General features: G+C 36.3%; 4 protein-coding genes across 4 annotated transcripts; 2 read left to right on the forward strand and 2 right to left on the reverse strand.

The window, feature by feature from the left end:
- The first annotated feature begins 896 nt into the window (after positions 1-896).
- On the forward strand, positions 897-2,071 carry LOC141900286 (uncharacterized). The gene is made up of 4 exons (XM_074787096.1): positions 897-979; positions 1,162-1,218; positions 1,314-1,356; positions 1,500-2,071. The coding sequence occupies exons 2-4, from the start codon at positions 1,167-1,169 to the stop codon at positions 1,765-1,767; spliced, it is 363 nt and encodes a 120-aa protein (XP_074643197.1). The 5' UTR covers positions 897-979; positions 1,162-1,166; the 3' UTR covers positions 1,768-2,071.
- A 653-nt stretch (positions 2,072-2,724) lies between these two features.
- LOC141900270 (coiled-coil domain-containing protein 186-like) lies at positions 2,725-11,792 on the reverse strand. Its single transcript, XM_074787073.1, has 15 exons — positions 11,715-11,792; positions 9,275-11,354; positions 8,730-8,862; positions 8,522-8,650; positions 7,890-8,327; positions 7,715-7,813; positions 7,376-7,462; positions 7,159-7,301; positions 6,576-6,831; positions 6,417-6,501; positions 5,565-5,851; positions 4,873-5,042; positions 4,459-4,528; positions 3,824-3,970; positions 2,725-3,737 (listed from the first exon to the last, which is right to left on the reverse strand). Exons 2-15 carry the CDS (start codon positions 11,341-11,343, stop codon positions 3,654-3,656), a joined length of 4,197 nt encoding a protein of 1,398 aa, XP_074643174.1. The 5' UTR covers positions 11,344-11,354; positions 11,715-11,792; the 3' UTR covers positions 2,725-3,653.
- Positions 11,793-12,629: 837 nt separating this feature from the next.
- On the forward strand, positions 12,630-14,097 carry LOC141898745 (plasma kallikrein-like). Its single transcript, XM_074784816.1, has 6 exons — positions 12,630-12,747; positions 12,825-13,005; positions 13,123-13,250; positions 13,427-13,576; positions 13,664-13,806; positions 13,912-14,097. Exons 1-6 carry the CDS (start codon positions 12,690-12,692, stop codon positions 14,068-14,070), a joined length of 819 nt encoding a protein of 272 aa, XP_074640917.1. The 5' UTR covers positions 12,630-12,689; the 3' UTR covers positions 14,071-14,097.
- Positions 14,063-16,930, reverse strand: LOC141899161 (DNA-directed primase/polymerase protein-like; the record flags this gene model as incomplete). The annotated part of the gene is made up of 11 exons (XM_074785318.1): positions 14,063-14,527; positions 14,605-14,687; positions 14,880-15,096; positions 15,432-15,526; positions 15,605-15,749; positions 15,825-15,911; positions 16,000-16,056; positions 16,127-16,274; positions 16,378-16,611; positions 16,714-16,795; positions 16,890-16,930. Coding segments are annotated over 11 exons (1,395 nt in total), but the record flags the coding sequence as incomplete, so codon positions are not given.
- Between the last annotated feature and the right edge of the window lie 157 nt (positions 16,931-17,087).

A 17,087-nucleotide genomic window follows, 5' to 3' on the forward strand; every position in this document is an offset into this window, starting at 1 on the left:
TTTCTCTACCGATCAACCACGAGCCGAAAGAAATAAACTTATCTCAACAACAACTCCGGTTATATTCACGAGAAAGAGTAGTTTCTACAAAAGCGAATCTTTGTCGAATCTGGGTGGTGGCAGCGGTCGCGCTTCTAGGTCTAGTTGTTTCCCGGTATTCGGTGGAGCCATGGACTCCCCTGTCAGAAAGTTTGGACAAATCGCAAAAACGCGTCTGAAAACGTCGTCAAAAACGACTAAACTTATTCCAAAATCAAACCGAAGCGATAGTTCGGTGACGTCATCGGAGAGTGGCTCGTCTGTTGAAAATGACAAACTAGAAAAGCAATAGAAAATGTCACGTGGATTTCAAGCACGTACATTTTTGTCGAAAAAATGCAAATAACATCATTATGCAAATTTATGGTTAGTGTTTTATTTTAGGTATAAGTGTGTACGTTGAAGGAAATTAGCATAGTTTCTGAAAATGAACAGCTTGTGCCAAGTAAGACTATATCGTCTGATAAATAGGTTTATTATTCATATCGAACACTCGTCGAAGTATCTCACTGCAGAACGATGTAATTAATTCGATTTTTCAACGATATTCAAGTATAAAAATTTGCAACACAAAAATCATATTCTACGTTTCAACAAGCATATTTCATATGTTTTGATAACTGTATGAATAAATGATGTTTTCTTTGATAAAATACGTTTCCTTTTTTTTAATATTCATGTAATTTTGAAGATCGTGTACTTTATAGCTCATGCAGAATAAAGGGGCACTTTAAAGCCGGTATTGTTAATGTGGGCGAGATGACATTGACGTCATATTTACCTAACAAGACAAGTTTGTTTATGTAAATGAGAAGTAACATCATTGAAAGTCAATATGTTACTTCCAAACCGATAAAACTCAGTGTGATAGTCACTACTTAGTCAGGACAGTCGCATCACTACCTTCTATCGGGATAGAAAACTTACGATAACTACAAAGGTAAAACCATTAAAATTATCTTTAATCGTTCGTAATATGTTTGTTGAACTATAATTTATAATGCGTTACGCTATTTTAAAACTCTTACTAATTTGTTGAACTTCTTACTTTATTGTTCTAAAAAGACGTTTGTTGATTGTAAAATGTTAAAAGATGTAATTATTCTTTAATTCAAAAAATAGCGAAAATGAAGAACCTTGTTGCCATTTTAGCGATATGCTTTGTCTACATCCAAACAGGTAGGAAAAGGGAAATTCCCTTCGCGTTAATACTTATCCGTATCAAGCGTCTTTATCATTTTTATAACTATTCGATACTGCATTTCCCTTCATAGATGTTAATGGTGAGATTGATCTCCATTCTATTGAAATCGACGAGTAAGTTATCAATTATTTAGCTTCCCGTTATATCAAAAGGCATTTCGAAGTTGATGGCACCATTTGAAGAAATTGCGTCGTGTGATCCTGTTTTTTTTCTCTCCCTAGTACAAGAGGTAAAAAAGTTTTATTCCTGATTTCAGGTTCAACATCTTACCGACTAACTGCACAACAATAGATGAATGCCAAGAAGTCTACCAATCGGAATGTTTCCGTGATGACCACGACGCAAATGTTGGATCATGCTACATCTTCGACAAAGAGGATCGAGATAATGTCACTCTTCGTACATTAATGGAAGAAAGCAGGTGTGTTCCAACACTTATGCAATGTCGAAGCAAGTGGCCAGTCCTGTGCATCCAAGGCAGGTGCGGATTCCTCAATGAGCCACTTAGATTGGAGGATGATTAAACTGATTCATTTACTATGTTATGTATTAATCGAGTCATGTATCGCTTGCGAGCCAAATGAACAACAAAATCTATTTTTCAATTCGATCAGAAATTATTAGCCTAAAAATATAAATGTCCATATTATTTTAGATAGTTCAAAGGACTGTAGAAATTAGCGGATTTATACTTGTTGAAATTCAAAAAATTCACTTATTACTTATGCTTTGCTTGTTACCTTTAGAACGATAAGTGTAAATAATGCCTTGCTTATTTGTCTGATCAATATAATTATTCACAGAAATACTTTAGTTCACGAAGACAATTAATCAAAAAATAAAATTGCCTATGTTGAATATTTTGACTTGTTTGTCAATTTTTTTGAGTTAAGTTTCCACTCTCGAACTCCGCGGCCAAAATGGTTACATTTGCGAGAATGAATTTTGTTCGAGGTCTTGTCTCTCTGGACCAGTAGCTTGTTTGCACAGTGATGGCTTAGATTTTAAGTCAGTCTAAGACCAATTTTGTTCCATACCAAATCTAACAACCTACGAGTACGTTGTCTTAAAAGCTAAGACCCGTTTTGGATTTAGTCACGACTGTGCAACTGGATCCAGGAATTTCATAAAGGCCAGTTATCTCAAGAGAAATTCTTCCAAAATTTTTGAACCGGGCCTGCAGCATATTCGACTATACCGCCGAGGAAGGTACTGCATGTAGTATGCGGCCAGTGTGGTCAAAACAGTGACCAGCGACTTTTCGTTTCCAAGGAGAGGCAATAATTCAGTTCATCCGTTATCCGATAAAGACACACAAAAAAACTTACACAATTGTTCAGGGGAAACTAAAGGACATTCAGGGGGTTTCGACATACGAACCAACACATCGCTAATAGGCATTTCGAAATAAGTTCCTATTCGTCAAATGCTTAAATCAACAATAACCAAAAACGAACGTTTCAATATTGTACACTATTTATTTCATACAATCTTACAATATATACATACATAAATTAGAATATAATTTACATAAATTTACATTATTAAATAGACATTAAGTGTTAAGATATGACTGACCAGACTTTGAATACATTATAACAGACAACCTGAAACTTGCTAAGTCTAATACTGAGGTACATGAGATAAAAGTGGAAAGAAAATACTGTGGAATCTCATTACAACAACCTCAGATATAACGATTCATTGTTATTACATGTATAAAGCTAAAATAGGACAATCTTAATAATTTCATGCTGAAGTTCGTTGTAACGAGGTTCCACAGGAGTAGGGCAAGAATTTGTACTCGTTACATAAATATAGTAAGTAGAGTTAAAGTCGAGACGTCGACCAACAGATATTCATGGAGATACCAGGCTACTGTAGAAAATTTCAAGCTTAAAAGCAAAAATCATCGAGGAGTAGCTGACAAATTCAATTACCGGGTATCAATCATTAAAATACTATCAACAAAGTAATTACGCCTGCAATTAAAATGATTTAACCATGCTAATCAAAACATTTCATCATCAATAAATTCAGAAAAAACTTAATGATGACAGTACACAATGTGCATACCATAATCAATTAAAATACACCGATTAAAATACACTGATAATAACTTGAAGCCATGCTTAGAATATAGGACCCAGATCTGCAGTTGTTGGTGAAGAATTGAAATTAGTTTTTTCCAATGTCATGAGTCGAATCAAGAGTCAGATGTCAATCGAGATCTGGGTCAAGTAGATGATGTATTAACTTAACTATAGATGATTTTCCAAGTTATATTTTAAGTATAGTATTTCTAGTATATTCAAATTAGTCCCAACAATAAAATAGAGTTCATTTCACAATTCTGCAGTAATATCACACACGTACATGTATTATTTCAGTCTATCACGAATGAATTTTGTCAAGATTTTCTCATTGTTAGCTGTAGATTTCTATTCTCTTGCGACAGTCGCGCTATTTCAGCTCCTAGTGTATCCAAATTATCCTGAAAAAAGAAAAACAATCATTCATCGTAATGGGAACTTTTCCAATTTCAGAAATAGCCGGCAAATATTGCATTATCGAATTTACCTTCAGAGTCATATTTTTCAGCAGTGTATCCTCGATAACGGCTTGTAATTTACGATTGATTTCGAGACTTAATTCCATACTCATAGCGCCATCTGTTGAATGATTATACAACGACGCCATGATACCTCCTTTCTTCGACATTTGAGCCTGAAAGACAAAACAACCACCGATAGAACACCAGGAGAAATTCAACAAGATTGCTGCAATCGCTAACGCTAGATAGATGATAACAAGAAATAACGAAAAATGAATAAAATGAGTTGAAATTTAGAAAAAAAATCCTTCCACTGTTTTATAGAAATAACTTTCTATAAATTACCAACCAAACCAACTATTAATCATATACAGTAGGATATATACATGACTACATCAATTTTATTACCTTTAACTCTTTCCTATGCGATGGCTATATTAGGAATGATGAGAAGAAGAATGAGGAAGGAGGTCAAGATTTCATCGTTTCATTCCAATCATTTAGAAGCAGAGTAGGAAGTGAATTTTGGTGATACAGAGCGTATGACGGATGAATGAATGATTCATTTAAACACGCAAGGAGGAGTGATAGAAGCAGACGTTTACAGATTATTGTTTAGTCGTTGACAAAGAAAACATTGTTTCGAATAAAGATAACTTACCTTGACTAAATCGACAGATTCAGGAGCTAACGCCCCAGCTTCTTCTCTCAATATATACTGCTGAATTATCCTGAAACATAATATTTCACTATTCAACTCATACAAATCTTATTTGTTAATCGGTACTAGGAGGAACATTCCTAAGAATGGGCTGGCTGGTATTTAGTGAATTAAGATCAGTGATATCGGGGGGAAAAACCTCTTGTATTGTAACCAGGAAGTAATTTGAGCATAGTACCGGGTAATTCATAATTCCAAAACTGATATGCTCAAACAACATTGCGCAACAGAAATGAATTAAATGGAATCCAAATTCATAATTCTATGAGAAAAGAACCAAATTAACCCGTTTACGAAAGGAAATTAGATTTTAAGCCCATGAAAACATAAATGGAATTTCATGATGAAACTGACCTGTGTTTCTTTTTGAGTTCCGTTAATAGTTGTTGATTGTGATCTTCAATAAACTCGATTTTCTCATTTTTTCTCGCGTGGCCTCGTTGTAGTTTAACGATACGTTCTATTAACATTTGACGATCCGGTTCTACTATAGTTGAATTCGGTGTGTACGCAGCTTCACATTCCTGTACACAATAAAACCAAATATAATCAACACATGAACTTGTACAGGTATCAATCTCGCGTGCAGTTTTGACGATCATTATTTGTAAGTTTTGCCATAAAATAACTGAAGAATGATGATAAAGTACTGAGGCATGTTTTGATTGAATATCTATTCCAGTTTAGGAATAGCAATAATTCCGGATTAGAAACTCCGGAGCCGTGTTTTATAGACTGGTGCTGTGCAGATAATGCATTAGGTAGATTTAGCCTATTTTGGTCTTAACAAAAGCACCAGAATAGTTTTCCTGAATCGGTAGAGACCAAATGAAAGCTGCCTTAATCTCTGAACGGGTTCTAGACAGCAGGGATTAGATACTTTATAATCTTCACATGAGTTCAGTACTTCATTCGAGACATTTTAAATTGAACACCAAACTTTCAAAAAGTGATAGATCAAGACAAGAAATGACGAGTGATAGATGGGTTTTGGTTCAGGGCTTTAACCAGTATTCGTCACAAATCATTAAAAGTTAAACACTGACCTGATTTTGAGGTTGAGATGGCTCGTGACTAGAAGCTCTAGACGATGAAGAGTTTGTAGTTTGTTGTAAAGCTCCGTTACTGTTCAACGTGTCTAACGAACCGCTAGAACTCGTACGAGATCCGACGCTCATTGAATCTTTTTCCGGAGATTGATTCTCGAATATTTCCAGTCGTTTTCGAGCTTGTTGCAACTGACGCGTTAGATCTTTTATACTCGCCGCGTTTCGACGTTTCAATGTTTTATTTTCGTCTTTTTCCTCCTCGACTTTCGTTGCTAGTTCTTTCACTGAAATAGAACGAAATCTCATATTTATATATAATACAAACACGTATGTGATTGAAGAAAGAACCCACAATACGATGGTAGAAATAATAGATGATTTTGATGTTTTGAATAACTATTCGATCAGTCATTCCTGGATATAAGGAGTTTTCAAGGAGTTTCAAAGCAGAAAATTTTGAGTGTCTGTATAACTTTCATATCCTCGTTATGGTAAACACCTACTAAATCAGTACTGTACTAATCTTGGTCGACCATTCTGTGGTTTTGTAAGAAAATTTCTATCCTTTATGCTACCTAAACTCTGTTTTTAATTTGGTAAAAAATCTGGTTTCAACTGTACGGATAAAGGCGTAGTTTACTGTAAATATCGAACTGTCTACGTATTTATTAAAATTCAAGGAGTTTCTGGCATTTTGCTCAAATCAAGGGAGTTTCAAGCACCTTCTAAAAGCATTTTTCCATTAAGTTTCCATTTCCATTAAGAGTTTTTAAGGAATCAAGGAGTTGTAGGGACCCTGTAGTCACTTTATGGAAACCAATTTCTATAATTTAAGAGTTAATTGAATACCTAGTTGCGTTTGTTCAGCGAGTTTTTCTGATAATTCTTTGGTTTCTTCGTCATGAATTTTCTTCTCTTTATTCAGATCTCTGCTCTGAAATGCGAAAGGTCTCAAGTTAATATTTCATGATTCATAGATGAACTCATGTCAATCGACGAAGCGTTTACCAGAATATCGATATGTTTCGTTTGATCGTTTGTTAATAATTCGAATCGTTCGCACTCAGCCGATAACGATGATACTTTCAAACTAAATGCAGTATTTTCAGACTGTAATAAAGCATTCTTATCCGTCAGTTTTTGGGTCAGATCTAAAAGTTCCACATTTTGTTTTTGGTTATTTTCAGCATCTACAACGCGGTCAGATTCGGTCAGTTTTATTTCTTCGAGTTCCGCTTTCAGTTTTACAGTTAAATCTCTCTCCCTAAAACGATAGAACGATACAAGAAAGATAACTAGAGCTACACTAGCGATACCCCTCAGCCCTTAGCACCTGTTTATTAAACTCATGAATCAAGTGAAACACTGTACTTGGAACTTGGAACTTGGACCATGGAATATCACCATCGAGCAGGTATCTTGAATGCAAATATTTTACCACAAAAGATATTGAACGAAATCTTCCTAGTGTAAACCTTTCAGGTAAATAGGTATGAAAACTACTACGCTCCGCATGACAGGTAATGACAATATAACCCTGGAACCTGCTGGCCTGTAAAAAGTCTTATTAACTTGATCAGCGACTACTAACACTTTAAGTTGATCTTCTACGCCGTGCAAGTCTTTCAATCTCAAACCGATCTCTTTATTATCAGCTTTCTGCTTCTGTAATATATCTTTATATTGAGCAATCATTTGTTCGAGATTCATCCTCTCTTGTTCTAAACAGACAACCTAAAAGTGAAAAAAAAATAAACTCACGATATCCATCAGTATACGCATTACAGAGAATCATCGATTCTACCGACCTTATCTTTAAGAGTTTTCACTTCTTCAACGGCATCTTTATGTTTTCGCTTTAATGAATCTAATTCGTGAACAACAATCTGATGAACCTAAACAAGACAATGAAAATTTGATGTACACACATAAAAAACAGACGAACCTGCATAGGAGTCATCATTTCGAGACCTCACTTGTTTTTCTAGTACAATTTTCAAAATGTTAAGTTGTCATTTGGATAAGTGAAGTTGTCGCGTAATGATTGTCCCAACTACGAGGACTTTAAGTGAATTATTATACATTACAATCATATAAAAAGAATGAATGTATTTCTGATACAACTCATTCCGTGAAGCGAAGCATACCTCTTCCTGATCTTGCGTTTCTTGAAGTTGTGTTTTTAACTCATTTTCCTTTTCGCGAACTTTAATCGCTAAACTAACAGACTTTATCTCTTCCGATTCCTGCATAGTACAATAACATGAGATCGGGAACAATAACACAACAAACACGTAATTCAACATCAAACACTTTTCATACCTGATAAGTTTTAACCATCTCTTGACAATCGCGACGGATTTGTTCCGTTTCTTCTCGTGATTCTTTCAAACGCGCCTGAAGCTTTTCGATTTTACCCTTTGTTTCCTGATGCGAATCTAATTCCGCTTTCAGTTTATTATTTGCCCACTTCACTTTTACGTCTGCCGATGACAAAGCTTCTTTCAATTTCTCCATTTCGCGAGACAGCGACACAGTTTCCTGATGTTTCCCTTGTAATTGAGCCAGTATTCGATTTTTATCACCAGCGATGGTTTTCATCCTACTCACAGCCGTTTCTTTCTCTTTCGCTGTGTCTTTCATCCGCGATTCAGTTTTTTCCACCTGTCGTTTTAAATCCAAGTTTTTCTGTTCGGCTTGTGCATATTTGACGACCATTGAATCTTTTTCACGCAGACAATCTTCATACATTTTAGTTATCTAAGGTAGAAGAAGATATATGAAATAACACTGATTACTGATTCTCTAAAGATGTGATTACTGATTTTGATTATTTATCTTGAAACGGTCTGATTGATAAACTTATCAGGATATCAGGAGATAGAGACATTGGACACTTAGTAATTACGGTGGACTTGTGGGGGAGGGAAGGTGGGGTAGGATATATTCTTTACCTGATCAACTCTAAGTTTAAGTTCAGACTGTAAAGCTCCTACCGCTCGTTTTGCTGCTGCATCATGAGATGTTAGTTTATCTTTAGTTTGTTTCAATTCTTTTGTTAGCTGAACAATAGTGAATTCGAGCTGCAAGACAAAATTTTTGGCTCTTCAAACTTCCTTATCTAAAAGAGGTATAAAAATAGCTGAGAGGGACACGAAATACCTCTTTTATCTGTGCGAGGTAAACCTCATCAGCACTTCTCGTTTTGAAACTTTCAACTTGGTTTCGTAGGGCATCACGTTGTTTAGTAACTTCTTGGTTCAAAGCATCCTGTTCCGATTTAGCTGATTGCAATCTAGGGTAAAAGATTTTTAAAAATTGACATCAGATTCCATGTCTGAAAATATTCTACAGATCACACTAGTTGGTTGAAATAGTATTGTTCTTTTCATGTGGTGCTATTGAAAATATCTCTGGCTTCACAAGGAGCCAGAGAAAAACATGGCGTAGTTTATGAATATACATGTGCGTTTGTCCAATCTGTCACCAGTTACTGACAATACATATAAACATATGTGACTATAGCAACTATAATCTCAGTTACATACGGTATCAGATATGCATATTAGTGGTTTGTGTTATATCTTCGACGTCAAAACCCTACAAATAGCTGATGGTTTCCTTTAAAATGTTTTTCAAAACTTGAATTGATATTCAAGTCTTCATCTGCAGCTATACATATCTAAGTGTTGATAATGTTATCTTACCGTTTGTTCTCATTTTCTAATGCTGCATTTTTTTTCTGCATTTCCTCACATTTCGCTTGTAAATTCTGCAATTCAAGAACCTCGGAAAGACTGGCGGGCTGGAGAATGCCATATGGACCTAATCCGGAGTCTCCACCTTCACTCGGAGTAGACAGTTCATCTGAGTATACCTCCTCCAACTGGCTACCAGATACCATTCCCAATTCCTGATTTGAGATATTGAGATCACAAGAGACGACTGTTCTGTTTACAGCAGCTTTTGGAAAACTTATCTCTGTAGATGTATTTGAGTCAAGAATCATTTTGCTCTTTTTACACTCTTCACCACCTAAGTTTATAACTTCAGTGTGTTCATTTACAGATACAGCATCCTCAGTTACGCATGCACCATTTTCACTTACAGGTCCTGCATCCTCAGTTACACTTGCATCATTTTCAGTTACATGTGCATCAAATTGAATTACAGGTACATCAACCTCAGTTACTGGTACATCAACCTCAGCTACTGGTATGTCATCCTCAGCTATTACTGGCATGTCATCCTCAGATACAGGCGCACTGTCCTCGACAATAGGTACGCTGTCCTCATAAACTGGTACACTGCCTTCAGTTATAGGAGCAACATCCTCAGTAGGTGTACTATCCTCAGTATCTGGTGCAATGTCCTCAGAAACTGGTGCACTATCCTCAGTAACAGGTACACTGTCAAAACTTTTCAGTACGCTTTGCACAGTTTCTGGATCACTTTCAATTTCTGATAAATTGTCAGTTAAGTGATGATCTGAGTTCTGAGATACTTCATTCTCTGACTTATTAGAGACCACTTCATCAAAATCACAACTTTCAGGTTTATTATGAAGACTAGAAGGATTCATCACTATTGATTGCACTGTATCACTCTCCGGGACACTAGGATCGGTATCACAGCATTTTTCCATTAAGTCAACATTTAATTGACTGGATTGTGTTTCAGTATCTGCATTAGAGGAACGCACAGGATCATGACTGAGTGTGACAGATCTGTCTATGATGTAATCAGCATCATTCACATTGGCAATCGACAGTTCATTTTCCACTTTGTCAATAGACAGTTCACTTTCCACATTGTCAATAGACAGTTCATTTTCCACATTGTCAATAGACAGTTCACTTTCCGATATTTCCTGTGCCGTTGAGACGTTATTCCTATCTTTAAAATCACAGTTAACATTCGAACAGTCAGTTGAATTTGCCGATAGTAAAGCATTAATATTTGAGACATCGGATCCCATATCCTGACAGCAGCTATTTGAATCTGCCTGTTGGTCGTCTGTGTGTTTAGGTGATTGTTCTGAACTATCGCTGCATTGATCACACTCGGGTTGATAGAACTCTTCTTCGGTTGTCGCGTCGTTTAATGAACCGTCAGTAATTTGTTTATTTACAGATGAAAAATTTGATTGTTCTTGTTCAGAACTGGCCACTACTGCTGCTGCTGCTGCTATCTGTAAATTTTCCTGTTCATCCACGCATGAATATTGTTCTAATTCGGTGTCTATCAACTGCACTAAATCCGGTTCACAATTATTCATTTCCACGTCCGGAATATGAACTGGACTCGGATGGCTGAACGATGAATCAAAATCTGCTTCGATCCCCAAATATTCCTCACTCGCCAGAGCTTCACGTGCGACCGATTCGTCGATCAGCTCGTCAACAATGCTATTATCAGTTGCTATAGCGATATCCGCTTCGGTGCAGAAATTGACGATTTCGGCGTCAACCCGCGACGAGTACCGCAGAGTTTCCGAATCAGCTTCTACCCCCGGATTAACGCCGCTAGCTCCTACAGCTTCCGACAGACCGAGATTAATTCGTGATTCTGTAAGATCATCCGGCGCTGCTAATAAATCGGCTTCAACTAATCCCGGATCGGACGTCGGCGGAAGAAAATCGGGATCATCGTGGGAATCGAAATCGGCTTCAACTCCGGCGTAACCGGCGCTATCTTCCGGCTCAGAACTAGGACTGCTCCGTCCATCGACGAGACAATCAGCTTCCGGATTCTCATCTTCTGTCGGATCGGACATTTTTCATCAACCTACAAAAATTAGCTCAATTTAGATTTCTATTATGCAGTTGGGTTAAATTTTCAGTTGGGCCCGGGGGGAATACCAGCCAGTGGAATTTTAAAGTGTGTCACTGACTTCAAACTGTTGAAGGCGGGCAGTTGGAAGAATTCATTCATTCAATTTCAGGTTGTGTCGTGGTGGACTGGACACACTGGCAACTGTGAACTGGTGCTGAGGTGGTTTGTTGATGACTTTTGATACATCGTCATCATCTCATCATACGGATCGGATAGGTCGTAATTATTGTGTTGAATGTTGTGTAATCGTTAACTTATTATTTGTAAGCTTCAGATCTAAAATATGTACAATAAAAAAACCTTATCTCTAACCTTCCAGTCTTCTCAAGCATCGAGGAAAATCAAAAGAAATGGAATTAATCATACATGTTAATCGCATGTCACTATTCAACGCAATGCATGTAACATGGCGGACTTGTCGGTTTACCAATACCTAACGTTTGTATGTAGTCGATACCCGCAGTTAGATGATAAGAGTCTTGCGGGCCGCACGCCATCAAACGAACCCGGCACGCGCGCTCCCGTGCCAGCCACGAGCGAGAGTGAATGGAATGTTAAATATTTTCATTATGGTTAAAAATGCACGCAGGTCTATTGGAAAATGATTTCAGAATTTTCACCCAGGCCAGTGTTCTATTCAAAGCACAAATTTCTTTGATGACCATCACTGACCACCACTGACAAATTTAAACTTCTCGAATATGAGAACGATATATCGCGTTTTGTGTCAGACTAAAATGATTCACCATTGCAAATTTATAAATTAACCACGCTGACCAATTCAAACTTTTCGAATTTGAGAGATTTGATTTCGAATTCAGTAAGACTGGGCAACATTTCAAACATTTCGAAATAATATACAGCTAAAGATGGTCATGAAAATTATAGGAAGTAGTCTGCAGCGGGCACTTGGCGGAGTTGGCAATCACCATTTCCCATTTTTGGCCATTAATTGCTTTGTCAATGGTACTTGATGATCAGACATGATTACTTACTAATGTTTCCTTTTCACAATACAACCCCGACGATTCCCCTTGGCGTAAATCAATGTGACTAATTTTAAAGATAAATAGCGAAAACAGCCGTACAGCCGTACAGCCGTAGTCGATATCGCTTGCGAAAAGTGCAGATGCAATAAAAGTACTACTCCAGAGTTATCGTTTGATATTTGATTAATCGCTTATTTTTTCGTCTGTATTTGATCTGATAATCAGTTCTATATATAAATTCACTGGGTGGATAAGATGCACGGTAGTTTGGGTTTCATACACTTCGGTGGCTGATAAAATGGAACGTCATTCATTAATTACGGCCTTGTTGGTGGTTACATTTGCAGCAACATCTTGTACGTATCCTGTAAGATAATCAATTGTTAGATTTTAGAAATCGAGTGATGTATGAAATCGTTTTGAATATTCTTAGTAGAGGCACGTGTGAAAAGAGGAGATTGGAGAATCATAGGCGGTAGTGTGTCGACCTTAGGTCAACATCCATGGCAAGCAGCCATCTTATATACACCAGATTTCAGATCTGTTAAATACATCTGCGGAGGAGCTCTAATTGATGCGACTACAGTTGTGACGGCCGCTCATTGCTTTGACGAGTAAGAATTTTTTCATTTTCCTGAATGATGTGAAAAATCGTCGAGAATTCTCGTCTCATCCCCCCCCCCCCGACACATTTCATAAGACTAGCAAATGATTGCATTCTTTCTCTTTAGAAACGAAGATCCGAAACATTATCTTGTGACGACTGGAACTCTGTCTTTGAAAACTAAATTTCAGGAGAAGAGAACAACAAGAGCCATTAAACTTACTTTCCACGAAGACAGGCTGTTTGATCCTGACGGTAAGACGCCTTCATAGAGTACAAAACAAAAACTAATTCCAAATGGGGTTAAACACAATACGGTATTTATTTTTCACGTGGAATCTAATTTCAGTGATACAAGTTTCTTTCTCAAACAAAACTGTTTATTGTTATAACAAAGGACCACAACGATATCAAGTTTAAATACTTCACAGGTTATGATATTGCTATAATCAAATTAAGAAAACCTCTACTGCTGGATGAATACGCAAGCGCATTAGCATTACCAGAATCGGTAAATGATAGAGCTAAAGTAAATGACACATGTTATGTAGCTGGCTGGGGAGCTACGACCCCAACCCAAGGTAATCAAGAAAGCTCTGAGGATGAAAAACGAAAGGTTATCATAGAACATCCAGTTAGTTATTGCAACAAATGTTCTGTTTTCACAGGAAAACAGTCCTCCACGGCTCTGTTATATACAGATTTAAAGATACGTAATAACGCATATTGTGATCGAGTTTATCCGAGGAGTCGCGTACAAGCTGAACACGTCTGCGCTGGTGGTTATACTACTAATAAAAACGCTTGCAAGGTAAAACATTGCCTACAGTCAAAACTTTCATATCAAAATCAAGTCCCTACAATTGATGTGAATGATTTATCTGCATAAATTACATCGTATGATTGTATTTGTCAGGGTGATAGCGGTTCACCACTAGTATGTATGCGTAATGGACACTGGGTTTTTGAAGGCGTTTTATCATATGGTCAGAGGATTTGCGGAAAATATGGAATCCCAACTGTTTACACAAGTATTGCCTATTACAGAGATTGGATTGAAGAATTTAGAGTTTAAGCGAAATAAATTCTTTACTGTCTACAATGTAGTTACATCAGTTCTTTGTTTAACAATAATACTTGAATCAATTTTTCCTCCAAATGTCGCATATCTCAGCAGATTAAAATTACCCATTCAGGTGAGTCAGTAAACTCAGGACCCACTAAACATGAGATCTAACACCTAGAAGGGTTTAGATCTTAGGTTATTGTGTTTAGTGACACCCATCAATCTGTACGAAACGGAGTAATCCCTCACTTATATTTCAATCATTGTTTCTGTTTTTCAGCAGCAGCAGTTTCTGCTGATATCGTAGCATTTAACAATTCTTCATCTGATAACGAATTGTTTTCATCGTTTTCTAACTGTAAAGCAGCATTCAGTAACTCTTCGTCGTTTACTTCCTCTTCACCGTTCTCTTCATCATCATTATCCACGAAATATTTCGGCAAAGTGTTCTCTGGTAGTTTATAGTCTGAAAGTCAATATGAATAGTTTTGAGCGTTTTAGATGGTTTTTAAAGCGTCAAGTAGGGATAGTATAATTCACTACCTGCAGATCTATAGTTCACTGAACGACAGTCCGGATCATGACATTTCTGATAGTAAAATCCTCCTCGTAAATCAGCCACAAATCTATCAACAATTAACGAAATTAAGAATTAGGATTACAAATCATAATTTCGTCATTAGTATTTGAAAATGATAGAGAAACTTTGAATCATCATGTTTTCATCAACTTTTCAGAATCTATCTTTCTGAGTGTAGGATTTTTATACTATCGTTACAACACAAAAACAGAGTGTTTCATAAATGGTTTAATCTTACATGATATTATTATTCTTGTGGTGGCGTTCAATCCTACCACACCAGCGATAATTAGCTATATCATAAACTAACTGTTCTCCTTGAGCGAAATAAAACCATCGTCTAATTTTTCCTCGAATTCCATCTTTATTTAATACTGACGAAATATATGAATCAATCTCAGGATAAGGAGAATGTTGATAACCGTGTAAACTTTCTACAATAGATACTGATACACCTTTAGAAGAAAATAGATATAACATTTGCTACATTGGGAAGAGGAAGAAATTTTCAATATGTCGCAAATAAAGACTACAGCATCAAACCCACAATGAAAAAACAAATAAGTTTTATAAATCTGTAACTCAGAATTTTCGGTTTTCAACTCAAGCCATTATTAAGGAATGACTACGTACAAGATATGACAAGTTTATACATGGAATCTGATCATTGCGAGCTATTGCAGCTATTCGGATTGACTAAGTCACTAGTTCAAGGTTTTACAACTTTCTGTTTTTTCCGTGGCATTGACTCAATGCTACAATGTATGCAAAGAAATGCAGTGTTGCAAACCTTGTTTATGTGATTGAATCTGTTCAGTGGCAGCTGAGGAATTCCTATAACACGAATCTCCTTCACAAGTCAATATTCTCATATTATCAGCAAATCTATTATAAAACAGATAACTTATCACTGATTACTTAACAAATACAATTTCCTCATTTTACTTTACTGATAACTTGTACCTGATGTTTGATATGAGTGAATCTAGAAAATATTGTTCATCAGATGAACAAATGTACTCATTTTCACTCGCTATTAATAGAGGATTCTGTTGTTTCAATTTACACGACTTGTACAACCGAAAATTCCGGTTTTTTGTATAAACCGCTGCAAGCAAGAAAAAGAACAATAAAAAGTTATCGATAAAAAGTTTCAATAAAGGATGCGAATATTAAAGCAAACCTGTATCGCATAGGAATGATTCTTTTCCATCTTTATCAATGACGATGAAATCTTTCAAAACTTCAGCAGAAAAACTATTTATTTTACCTAATAATATGAACCATCAAATATTAAAGTTCCTTCAACATAAAAAACACACGAAGACAGCGATTAGTTCAAAATACAATACATTTACCATCTGTCTTTCTGCTTTCTTTTAATATTTCATTACACACTCGTTTAACAAAGTTTCCTGAAATCAAAAGTCCACAATCTCGGTGAATTAGCAAGCCTTTAATCATTTAAACCTTCGGTAAAAATACCTGCTTGAATGTTGTCTTTGAAAAGCGAATTAGACGATTGGAAAATAAGATGTCTGCTGAACTTTGATGGAGTTGTAGCATCTAATTCTAAAACATCCGTCTCACTGACATCAGCTCCAAAATCTTTCTTCAAATAGTAAAGAACAATCTGCAAATATTAAAAAGCAAGATGAGAAGAGCTGAATTGGCAGAGTGGTTCCCTAGTGGTTCATAGGTGCCACTCAGTGGATTGAGGGATCATGAAAAATTACCTGTATCAATGTTTTGACTAAAAGTGCCCCATTTCTTTCATTATAAGCTTTCTTATATTCTAAATCGAAATATAATTTACAGACAGCGCATTCAGGAATCACTTCATAATGATGACGTTTATCTAGTTGAAGCTGACTGTAATAGTGATAAAACTGTTGATAACTGCACACTAGGTAGAGTCTTCCACCAGAACTATTGTATTCTTCACTCTCAAAGGCAAATACATGCAAATCCTACAAAAAATGTTCCACGTCACGAGTATTATCTGTTTACTCAACTACACATGTTGAGCTGTCTACAGCTTGTTTCATTTTGATCACAAGGGAATTAATTACCTCTGACTTGACCGATCTAGCGAACTGGAAGGCATCATTTTGCCGATAGAATGTTTTCCTAAAGATGCAAGGATCAGTTAACCTGCAAGAGTGCAACATGATAGATAACATTGAAGATATCATTAGAATGAATCATAGTTCATAGATTTCATATGCCAACAATCAATGAGACTCACTTAGGAATATACTGTTTTGGAAGAGGATTTTCCAGAAATAATTTTTCAGTTTTCTCAATTTTTCTTCTCTTTCTTATTGCATTTAAATCAGCCCTAAATAAAATCAGGTAAGAAAATACAAGTCAGTAATAAACAGCTCAAATAATAGTATAGAATCACAAGCCTGATAGATTTTGTTTGCATACCGCTTGGAATAAA

Source organism: Tubulanus polymorphus, chromosome 2 (assembly GCF_964204645.1).
Source record: "Tubulanus polymorphus chromosome 2, tnTubPoly1.2, whole genome shotgun sequence".
Classification (NCBI taxonomy): Eukaryota; Metazoa; Nemertea; class Palaeonemertea; order Tubulaniformes; family Tubulanidae; genus Tubulanus; species Tubulanus polymorphus.